At 46.5% G+C, this 12,376-nt stretch overlaps 1 protein-coding gene across 7 annotated transcripts in view; it reads left to right on the top strand.

Annotated features, from left to right (window-relative positions):
- Window positions 1-12,376, top strand: part of ift80 (intraflagellar transport 80 homolog (Chlamydomonas)) — a 335,512-nt gene that overhangs the window by 70,415 nt on the left and 252,721 nt on the right. For all 7 annotated transcript variants that reach the window (XM_038815169.1, XM_038815171.1, XM_038815170.1 and 4 more), the window contains one exon: window positions 11,734-11,955. In XM_038815169.1, coding sequence (XP_038671097.1) covers window positions 11,734-11,955 — 222 coding nt within the window. The remainder of the gene's footprint in view (window positions 1-11,733; window positions 11,956-12,376) is intronic.

Below are 12,376 nucleotides of genomic sequence, written 5' to 3'. Positions count from 1 at the left end.
GTCTTGTTCCCCATCTCCTCCCCCCCTCCCCCCCCGGTGGTTCACCTTTCTTTCCTCGGGGTTAGCTGTCCCCCCCTTCCTGGTCTATCTCTCCCTTTCATGCCTTAGCTACTTTCCCCTGATTCTTGGCTACCTGGCTATTCTTCCTCTTGTTCGTTGGCCACAAACAGGTCCCGGAACAGTTGCGTGAATGGCTCCCACGTTCTGTGGAAGCCGTCGTCTGACCCTCAGATGGCAAATTTGATTTTCTCCATTTGGAGAGATTCCGAGAGGTCGGACAGCCAGTCTGCAGCTTTGGGTGGTGCTGCTGACCTCCAGCCAAACAGGATTCTACGGCGGGCGATCAGGGAGGCAAAGGCAAGGGCGTCCGCCCTCCTCCCCAGGAATAGATCTGGCTGGTCTGAGACCCCGAAGACCGCCACTTTCGGGCATGGCTCCACCCTCACCCCCACTACTTTGGACATTGCCTCAAAGAAGGCTGTCCAGTACTCCACAAGTCTGGGGCAAGACCAGAACATGTGGGCGTGGTTGGCCAGGCCTACTTGGCACTATGCACATCTATCCTCCACCTCCTGGAAGAACCTACTCATACGGGTTCTTGTTAAGTGGGCTCTATGTACCACTTTTAGCTGTGTCAGGCTGAGCCTTGCGCACGTGGCGGTGGAGTTGACCCTATGCAGTGCTTTGCTCCAGAGCCCCCACCCTATCTCAATCCCTAATTTGTCCTCCCATTTCTTTCTTGTTGCGTCCAGTACGGTGTCGGCCCTTTCTATCAGTCGGTCATACATGTCACTACAGTTTCCTTTGTCTAGTATGCTTGCGCCCAGTAGTTCTTCCAGTAGTGTCTGACGTGGCGGTTGTGGGTACGTCCTTGTCTCCTTTCGCAGGAAGTTTTTAAGCTGCAGATAACTTAATATTTTACATCTCTAATGCATATATAGAACATAGAACGATACAGCGCAGTACAGGCCCTTCGGCCCTCGATGTTGCACCGACATGGAAAAAAAAAAACTAAAGGCCATCTAACCTACACTATGCCCTTATCATCCATATGCTTATCCAATAAATTTTTAAATGCCCTCAATGTTGGCGAGTTCACTACTGTTGCAGGTAGGGCATTCCACGGCCTCACCACTCTTTGCGTAAAAAACCCACCTCTGACCTCTGTCCTATATCTATTACCCCTCAATTTAAGGCTATGTCCCCTCGTGCTAGCCACCTCCATCCGCGGGAGAAGGCTCTCGCTGTCCACCCTATCTAACCCTCTGATCATTTTGTATGCCTCTATTAAGTCACCTCTTAACCTTCTTCTCTCTAACGAAAACAACCTCAAGTCCATTAGCCTTTCCTCATAAGATTTTCCCTCCATACCAGGCAACATCCTGGTAAATCTCCTCTGCACCCGTTCCAAAGCTTCCACGTCCTTCCTATAATGAGGCGACCAGAACTGTACGCAATACTCCAAATGCGGCCGTACCAGAGTTTGGTACAGCTGCATCATGACCTCATGGCTCCGGAACTCAATCCCTCTACCAATAAAGGCCAACACACCATAGGCCTTCTTCACAACCCTATCAACCTGGGTGGCAACTTTCAGGGATCTATGTACATGGACACCGAGATCCCTCTGCTCATCCACACTACCAAGAATTTTACCATTAGCCAAATATTCCGCATTCCTGTTATTCTTTCCAAAGTGAATCACCTCACACTTCTCCACATTAAACTCCATTTGCCACCTCTCAGCCCAGCTCTGCAGCTTATCTATGTCCCTCTGTAACCTGCAACATCCTTCCGCACTGTCTACAACTCCACCGACTTTAGTGTCGTCTGCAAATTTACTCACCCATCCTTCTGCGCCCTCCTCTAGGTCATTTTTATAAATGACAAACAGCAACGGCCCCAGAACAGATCCTTGTGGTACGCCACTCGTAACTGAACTCCATTCTGAACATTTCCCATCAACTACCACTCTCTGTCTTCTTTCAACTAGCCAATTTCTGATCCACATCTCTAAATCACCCTCAATCCCCAGCCTCCGTATTTTCTGCAATAGCCGACCGTGGGGAACCTTATCAAACGCTTTACTGAAATCCATATACACCACATCAACTGCTCTACCCTCGTCTACCTGTTCAGTCACCTTCTCAAAGAACTCGATAAGGTTTGTGAGGCATGACCTACCCTTCACAAAACCATGCTGACTATCCCTAATCATATTATTCCTATCTAGATGATTATAAATCGTATCTTTTATAATCCTCTCCAAGACTTTACCCACCACAGACGTTAGGCTCACCGGCCTATAGTTACCGGGGTTATCTCTACTCCCCTTCTTGAACAAAGGGACCACATTTGCTATCCTCCAGTCCTCTGGCACTATTCCTGTAGCCAATGATGACCTAAAAATCAAAGCCAAAGGCTCAGCAATCTCTTCCCTGGCTTCCCAGAGAATCCTAGGATAAATCCCATCCGGCCCCGGGGACTTATCTATTTTCACCTTGTCCAGAATTGCCAACACTTCTTCCCTACGCACCTCAATGCCATCTATTCTAATAGCCTGGGTCTCAGCATTCTCCTCCACAATATTATCTTTTTCTTGAGTGAATACTGACGAAAAGTATTCATTTAGTATCTCGCTTATCTCCTCAGCCTCCACACACAACTTCCCACCACTGTCCTTGACTGGCCCTACTCTTACCCTAGTCATTCTTTTATTCCTGACATACCTATAGAAAGCTTTTGGGTTTTCCTTGATCCTACCTGCCAAAGACTTCTCATGTCCCCTCCTTGCTCGTCTCAGCTCTCTCTTTAGATCCTTCCTCGCTTCCTTGTAACTATCAAGCGCCCCAACTGAAACTTCACGCCTCATCTTCACATAGGCCTCCTTCTTCCTCTTAACAAGAGATTCCACTTCTTTGGTAAACCACGGTTCCCTCGCTCGACCCCTTCCTCCCTGCCTGACTGGTACGTACTTATCAAGAACATGCAATAGCTGTTCCTTGAACAAGCTCCACATATCCAGTGTGCCCAACCCTTGCAGCCTACTTCTCCAACCAACACATCCTAAGTCATGTCTAATGGCATCATAATTGCCCTTCCCCCAGCTATAACTCTTGCTCTGCGGGGTATACTTATCCCTTTCCATCACTAACGTAAAGGTCACCGAATTGTGGTCACTGTCTCCAAAGTGTTCACCTACCTCCAGATCTAACACCTGGCCTGGTTCATTACCCAAAACCAAATCCAAAGTGGCCTCACCTCTTGTTGGCCTGTCAACATATTGTGTCAGAAAACCCTCCTGCACACATTGTACAAAGAACGACCCATCTAATGTACTCGAACTATATCTTTTCCAGTCAATATTTGGAAAGTTAAAGTCTCCCATAACAACTACCCTGTTACTTTCGCTCTTTTCCAGAATCATCTTCGCCATCCTTTCCTCTACATCCCTAGAACTATTAGGTGGCCTATAGAAAACTCCCAACAGGGTGACCTCTCCTTTCCTGTTTCTAACCTCAGCCCATACTACCTCGGAAGAAGAGTCCCCATCTTGCATCCTTTCTACCACCGTAATACTGTCCTTGACTAGCAGCGCCACACCTCCCCCTCTTTTGCCCCCTTCTCTGACCTTACTAAAGCACCTAAACCCCGGAACCTGCAACAACCATTCCTGTCCCTGCTCTATCCATGTCTCTGAAATGGCCACAACATCGAAGTCCCAGTTACCAACCCATGCTGCCAGTTCCCCTACCTTATTTCGTATACTCCTGGCATTGAAATAGACACACTTCAAACCACAGACCTGAACACTGCCGCCCTCCTGCGAAGTCAAAACTGTGCTCCTGACCTCTCTACTCTCAATCTCCCGTACCCCAAAACTACAATCCAGGTTCCCATGCCCCTGCTGAATTAGTTTAAACCCCCCCAAAGAGTACTAACAAATCTCCCCCCCAGGATATTGGTGCCCCTCAGGTTCAGATGTAGACCATCCTGTCTATAGAGGTCCCACCTTCCCCAGAAAGAGCCCCAGGCATAAAGACCCCCTATGGGGGTCAGGTTTTATTACACCCCTCTCTCTTTGTAAGGAGTGTGGGAGCTGATAATCTGCTATAGAGCTAAACACTCTGTAGGCAGGTTTAAGGCCCTTATCACCAAATCTCCTTTGCCTCCTGCCTCTACTGTCTCTATCTTTAAATCCTTTACTGTCTAACCAAGCACTATAAGCAAGTTTCTCACCCACGTTATTCTCAATGTTTCCTCCCTCAGCTTCTACACCAAGTGATTTCTCATCCTTGATGATAGATATATAGAGAAATACAGAACAGGACCTACGGCCCACAATGTTGTGCCGAACTTTTGTCCTAGGTTAATCATAGATCATAGAATTTTGGACACTAAGGACAATTTATCATGGCCAATCCACCCAACCTGCACATCTTTGGACTGTGGGAGGAAACCGGAGTACCCGGAGGAAACCCACGTACACACGGGGAGGATGTGCAGACTCCACACAGACAGTACCCCAAGCCGAAATCGAACCTGGGACCCTGGAGCTGTGAAGCAATTGTGCTATCCACAATGCTACCGTGCTGCCCTTAAGAACAAATTAATCTACATTCCATTATTCTACCCTAAACCATGTACCTATCCAATAGCCGCTTGAAGGTCCCTAACGTTTCCGACTCAACTACTTCCACAGGCAGTGCATTCCATGCCCCCACTACTCTCTGGGTAAAGAACCTACCTCTGACATCTCCCCTATATCTTCCACCATTTACCTTAAATTTATGTCCCCTTGTAATGGTTTGTTCCACCCGGGGAAAAAGCCTCTGACTGTCTACTCTATCTATTCCCCTGATCATCTTATAAACCTCTATCAAGTCGCCCCTCATCCTCCTTCTCCGTTCTAATGAGAAAAGGCCTAGCACCCTCAACCTTTCCTCGTAAGACCTACTCTCCATTCCAGTCAACATCCTGGTAAATCCTCTTTGCACCTTTTCCAAAGCTTCCACATCCTTCCTAAAATGAGGTGACCAGAACTGCACACAGTACTCCAAATGTGGCCTTACCAAGGTTTTGTACAGCTGCATCATCACCTCACAGCTCTTAAATTCAATCCCTCTGCTAATGAACGCTAGCACACTATAGGCCGTCTTCACAGCTCTATACACTTGAGTGGCAAATTTCAAAGATCTGTGAACATAGACCCCAAGATCCCTCTGCTCCTCTACATTGCCAAGAACCCTACCGTTAACTCTGTATTCCGCATTCATATTTGTCCTTCCAAAATGGACAACCTCACACTTGTCAGGGTTAAACTCCATCTGCCACTTCTTCTCAGCCCAGCTCTGCATCCTATCTATGTCTCTTTGCAGCTGACAACAGCCCTCCTCACTATCCACAACTCCACCAATCTTCGTATCATCTGCAAATTTCCTGACCCACCCTTCAACCCCCTCATCCAAGTTGTTAATGAAAATCACAAACAGCAGAGGACCCAGAACTGATCCCTGCGGTACGCCACTGGTAACTGGGCTCCAGGCTAAATATTTGCCATCCACCACCATTCTCTGACTTCTTTCAGTTAGCCAGTTCGTTATCCAAGTGGCCAAATTTCCCACTATCCCATGCCTCCTTACTTTCTGCATAAGCCTACCATGGGGAACCTTATCAAATGCCTTACTAAAATCCATGTACACTACATCCACTGCTTTACCTTCATCCACATGCTTGGTCACCTCCTCAAAGAAGTCAGTAAGAAGTCTTACAACACCAGGTTAAAGTCCAACAGGTTTGTTTCAAACACGAGCTTTCGGAGCACTGCTCTGAATGGAGAGGTATGTGAAAATGAAATGAAATGAAAATCGCTTATTGTCACGAGTAGGCTTCAATGAAGTTACTGTGAAAAGCCCCTAGTCGCCACATTCTGGCGCCTGTCCGGGGAGGCTGGTACGGGAATCGAACCGTGCTGTTGGTCTGCTTTTAAAGCCAGCAATTTAGCTCAGTGAGCTAAACCAGCCCCTTTCTGACTTCTGACTTTGTCTATATAAATGTTTCTGGAACATACCTCTCCATTCACCTGAGGAAGAAGCAGTGCTCCGAAAGCACGTGTTTGAAACAAACCTGTTGGACTTTAACCTGGTGTTGTAAGACTTCTTACTGTGCTCACCCCAGTCCAACGCCGGCATCTCCACATCAAATAAGTCAATAAGACTTGTAAGGCAAGACCTACCCCTCACAAATCCGTGCTGACTATCCCTAATCAAGCAATGTCTTTCCAGATGCTCAGAAATCCTATCCCTCAGTACTCTTTCCATTACTTTGCCTACCACCGAAGTAAGACTAACTGGCCTGTAATTCCCAGGGTTATCCCTATTCCCTTCTTTGAACAGGGGCACGACATTCGCCACTCTCCAATCCCCTGGTACCACCCCAGTTGACAGCGAGGACAAAAAGATCATTGCCAACGGCTCTGCAATTTCATTTCTTGCTTCCCATAGAATCCTTGGATATATCCTGTCAGGCCCGGGGGGCTTGTCTATCCTCAAGTTTTTCAAAACGCCCAACACATCTTCCTTCCTAAAAGTATCTCCTCGAGCTTACCAGTCTGTTTCACACTGTCCTCTCCAACAATATGGCCCCCCTCATTTGTAAATGCTGAAGAAAAGTATTTGTTCAAGACCTCTCCTATCTCTTCAGACTCGATACACAATCTCCCACTACTGTCCTTGATCGGACCTACCCTCGCTCTAGTCATTCTCATATTTCTCACATATGTGTAAAAGGCCTTGGGGTTTTCCTTTATCCTACCCGCCAAAGATTTTTCATGCCCTCTCTTAGCTCTCCTAATCCCTTTCTTCAGTTCCCTCCTGGCTATCTTGTATCCCTCCAGCGCCCTGTCTGAACCTTGTTTCCTCAGCCTTACATAAGTCTCCTTCTTCCTCTTAACAAGACATTCAACCTCTCTTGTCAACCATGGTTCCCTCACTCGACCATCTCTTCCTTGCCTGACAGGGACATACATATCAAAGAAACGCAGAACCTGTTCTTTGAACAAGTTCCACATTTCACTTGTGTCCTTCCCTGACAGCCTATGTTCCCAATTTATGCACTTCAATTCTCGTCTGACAGCATTGTATTTACCCTTCCCCCAATTGTAACCTTGCCCTGTTGCATGCACCTATCCCTCTCCATTACGAAAGTGAAAGTCACAGAATTGTGGTCACTACATCCAAAATGCTCCCCCACTAACAAATCTATCACCTGCCCTAGTTCATTACCAAGTACCAAATCCAATATGGCCTCCCCTCTGGTCGGACAATCTACATACTGTGTTAGAAAAGCTTCCTGGACACACTGCACAAACACCACCCCATCCAAACTATTTGATCTAAAGAGTTTCCACTCAATGTTTGGGAAGTTGAAGTCACCCATGACTACTACCCTGTGACTTCTGCACCTTTCCAAAATCTGTTTCCCAATCTGTTCCTCCACATCTCTGCTGCTATTGGGGGGCCTATAGAAAACTCCCAACAAGGTGACTGCTCCTTTCCTATTTCTGACTTCAACTCATACTACCTCAGTAGGCAGGGTTATGTGGCCATTCTTTTTTTTCTCCATCTCGATCGCAAAGAAGGACAACTCTGTTAACTCCATTGTATATCTAACCACAGACATAGGATGTGATTCAGATCCGGGTGTGCTGGGTGAATAGCAGGAGAGGGCAAAATTGAGATTCGCACTGGGCACAAACCATTTTGCGATTCAGGCGGCTCACTACCTGTGGCGAGTTCCAGATATCGTCCCAAAGAGATTGAGTTGGGTGATGGTACAGAGATGGAAATAAGCGGTCTTAGTGATGAAATATGTGGTCAGAAACTACACACATGACACCAAAGAGTGAACATTCTGGTTCAGTGTATGGAGAGGGATATATTCATTGGTTAGGAAATGGAGTTTGGAGCAAAGACAAAGGGCTGGATTCCCCGTTTCAGGGACCAAGTCCCCACGCCGTTGTGAAAACTGTGGTCTTTTACGCAATAAAAACTGGCGTCAAAAGGCCACATATTCACAGCCCTGCAGGGTCTAGCAGCGAGCCGTCGTGAGGCTCTCAGCTGCAGCTGCAGATACGGCCTCCCGCACTTCCGTGTCAGAGGCTGCGCATACGCACGGCGGTGGCCTCCAGCGGCCGTGCAGTGCTCCATGGCGGACTCCGACCGCAAAGCTTGACTGCGCAAATAGTGCCCCGATCGGCCATGCTCCCGACTCTGACCACCCGTTCAAAGATACCCCGGTCCCATATGAGGCCCCCTCCCCGCTCTCCGATCAGCTCGCCCCCGTCCACGCGAGTATCCCGAATGGCAGGACCATGAGTGGTCCACGCCGTCGGGACTTTAGCCGGTTGGGGGTGGAGAATAGCGGGGCGGGACTCTGGCAATGGCCGCAGGTAGGGGATAGGCGGCGGATCGTACTCCGCGAGTACGCTGCTTTTTGGGGGCCGGAGAAGATGGAAGCGGCGCTGGTCCCGATTCCACGCGTGGAACTGGATTCTCCAGCGCTGGACGTGATTTCGGCGTCTGGGTGCGGAGAATCCAGCCCAATGGCTTCCCAACATTTAGTTAGAGGAAATTTCTCCTCCATTATTGGATATCAGACAAGCAGTGTGACAATTGAGAGTGGCGGTAAGAGGGAAGTGGGTGTTTCAGTGGAAACATTATACTGCGTTTTCAGATGATTGTTGTAGTATGTAAATGAGAGATAGCAAGGGCCCAAGAATAGACAGGCTGTAACTTGTACAGTATATTAGTGACTTTGATGAAGAGACAGAGTAATGTCCCTGATCCTAAAATAAATGGGAGGAGGTTGACACAAAGAGGATGCAATGTGATACAAACATGTTACTTTTTTAAAAAATGTTTTATTCTCCATTTTCACAGGAGAAAAAGAAAAATGAGTCTGGGACCGCCCATGGTCACCATAGAGTCCAGTATCTCTCCTCCTCCTCTCCCCACACACCCACACAATGCCATCCAACCTCTGAAAGAGTACCATACATGATACCCAAGAGTTGTAAACACCCCCCCCCCCCTCTCTCCAACTCCTCCCGTCCACTGCCTCTTGTAAAATTCCTCCCCCCAACCTCGGTTCCTTCCCCTCAACTTTCCACCCCAGCTAGACCACTCGGACCCTGCTCTGCCAGGCTCTGATGGCTGCAGCCCCTCCCCCCACCTCACTCCCGTTCACTGGCCATTCCTTCCCCATTGAGTTAAGTTGACCACCGTGCTGCAATAATGTCTCCTCCACTTCCTTCAGCACCTCCCCTTGCTCCCGCACCTCCGCCACTGCGCTCGCCACCGCCGTCGTCACCGGGGAAATCGCCTCCTCCACCAGCACACTCAAAACCTCCCTCATCTCTTTCCTCATTGTCTCCATGTATTTTGTAAACTGCCTTTCGAATTTCGCAGCCATCACCGTAGTTATTTCTTCAGCTGTAGGCAATGCAGCGTCCCCTGGTGCTCCAGCCTCCATTTTCCTTGGTGACCTTTCCACTCCCCGACGGACCTTCAGCTGTTTTTTTTAACTACCGTTCTTTTGCTCGCCCTCGACATTTTCCTTTACTGTGCCTTCTCCCTGCTTTTGCTGCCTCCGTGGACCCTGGGACCGGGCTTAAAACCCCGAAAATGTTGTTCCCGAACGGGAGCCCTCCATTGCGCGGCTGCCTCCCGCCCGCCGTCACCGCAATCGGCACAAACAGGTTACTTGAGTGGCAGATCAAGTGTAATGTGGGAAACTGTCAGACTATTCACTTTAGTTGTTAGAATAGAAAAGCAGAATTTTTTTTTAAAAAAGGTGTGAAACCTGTAACTGTTGATATTCTGGGAGACACAAGTGTATTCATACAAAGAAAACAAAGTTAGCACACAGGTATAGCAAGCAATTAGAAAGGAAAATGGCTTGTTAATCTTTATTACAAGGTGATTAAGGTACAGACGAAGGAAGTCTTGCTAGAATTGTTGAGGGCTTTGGTGAGACCACACCTGAAATGCTGCACAAAGCTTTGATTGCAAAATTTAAGGAAGGATATAGTTGAATTGGAGGAGGCACAGCAAACCTTCACGAGATTAGTTCCTCGGATGAGGGGGTTATCTTATAATTGGATCTACATATTCTGGAATTTAAATGAATGAGATGTGATTTCATTCAAATGTACAAGATTTTGAAGGGGCTTGACAGGGTGGACATTTGAGAAGTTGATTCCCCTGGGTGAAGAATTTAGAACATGGGAGGTGGAAAATCTCAGGGTTAAGGACCCCTCATTTAAGACTGAAATGGGGAGAAATTTCTTCACTCAAAGGGCTGTGAAGCTTTGCGGTTCTCTATTCCAGAATGTTGTGGACACTCAATTGTTGATTGTATTTAAAGCTGAGATGAACAGATTTTTTTGGTGTTTTCTGGAATTAAGGGATATGATTAATGAGCAGGAAAGTGGAGCTTAGTCAAAGATCAGCCATAAGGTATTGATTGGTGGAGCAGACTCACTCAAGGTGCTATATAATCTTCTCCTATTTCTTGCATTAATTAGCGATAACCACCCTAATGCACTGTATCAAAAAATTAAAGATGAAATAAGCATAAAAGGTTGCGATGGAGAAAGAAAATTGCAATGCATACTTTTAAGATTGTATACGTAGCATTTTTCTGGCTCATTGACCAGTTTTTCTTTCTTAGCGCCAAAGCTGTGTACTTGAAACTGTTTTTACAAGCTGAGGTATTTTAAAGCACTTATACAACATTAAAATTGCAAAAGAAAATTTTAAATCATCAGGTTTTCTGCATTTCAAAATTCTGTTCCTTGGAAATTACAGCACATTTCCCTGGTTACAAATGTATCTAATGAATGGCAGAGCTGTGAAAACCAGGTTTAATAATCTGCTGAATTAACTAATCTTGCCTCATGGCACTGAGGACCAGAGTTCGATCCTGGCCCCGGGTCACTGTCCGCTTGGAGTTTGCACGTTCTTTCCCGTGTCTGCGTGGGCCTCACCCCCACAACCCAAAGATGTGGAGGGTAGGTGGATTGGCTACACTAAATTGCCCCTTAATTTGGGGGGGGGGGGGGTAAAATTTGGGGGGGGGGGGGGGGGGGTAAAATTGTGTACTCTAAATGTAATCTTAATCTATCAACCCTTAAGTAAAAGAGCAACTCCTGATTAGTTTCCAGTGATGCTACTGCAATTGCCTGTGGATGTCTGATGAGGACAGAACCATTCTCAGCTGTGATATCTCTTCCCACTTTCTGACCACACTCCATCAGTGATTGTAGTTGAATGTTTGTCACTTGAATTGTGTACTGGACAGTACTTAAAGAGGTGGAACTATACCCAGTCTTTTTCAAAGTTATTTTCCTTGCCGTAAATTCTATGATTCTCTTTAGGTAGCTTTGCATTTTGCAAAATTTTACAGCCTGTGCTGGCCATGATGATCTTGTACCAACCACTAGGCGGTGCATGAGAGCAGTCACCTAATTGCTTTTTAATTTCGGTCAATGTGGCCTCCGCTTTGGGAACGTCCTTTGATGGAATCTTACCTGGGTGATTGCAGTCATGTCATGAATTTATGCAAACAATGGGGCACTAACATGTTGCACCACCAACCTACATAATAAAAATCATTTCTTGAAATGTAGATCAGTGTTATACTTCATCCTTATTTTCTTTAATTTCACTGCACATAAAGAATTGGTCAGCTGTGTGGGCTGGACAACAGCAGATGAGTTGTATTCGTCCAGTGATGATCATCAAATCCTGAAATGGAATTTGTTAACAAATGAAACCGCACAGATAGTAAGACTAGCTGAAGAAATTTATCCCATAGACCTGCATTGGTTCCCGAAGACCACAGGAGGCAAGAAGCAGATGCAAGCAGAAATATTTGTGCTCACCAGCACTGATGGTAAGTGTTGTTTTCATGTGTATGTTTTTATAATATGCTTGTCTGACTTATAACAAAACCTGATTTGGAGATTTTATTCTTAGTGAAATGTCTTAGTCTGCTTAATTTATCTGATAATGGGCAACAAATATTGCACCCTGGGTAAGATCTGTTTTTTGTACAGTGCATTGCGTTTCTTGCTGTCCACTTCTTTGCACATTTAATGCTCATCAAGGTGAGGGATGTTAATGATGAGAAATTAAACAATTTCCATTTTGAATACCTAGTGTTGGCATCAAGTACAGCATGATTATATTCCAATTACAAACTTCTCTATTCCTGTGCGTGTGCCTCAGCCCTAACCTCAGGAAAGCAGCCACTATTAAACCCGTCTTAACATTTTTCTAATTCCTGCATAGCCGCTCTGTCTTCTACAGTTAAG

Source organism: Scyliorhinus canicula, chromosome 13, assembly GCF_902713615.1.
Source record: "Scyliorhinus canicula chromosome 13, sScyCan1.1, whole genome shotgun sequence".
NCBI classification, from domain to species: domain Eukaryota; kingdom Metazoa; phylum Chordata; class Chondrichthyes; order Carcharhiniformes; family Scyliorhinidae; genus Scyliorhinus; species Scyliorhinus canicula.
Note: the sequence above shows the minus strand (reverse complement) of the source record. Positions and strands in the feature narration are given on the sequence as shown.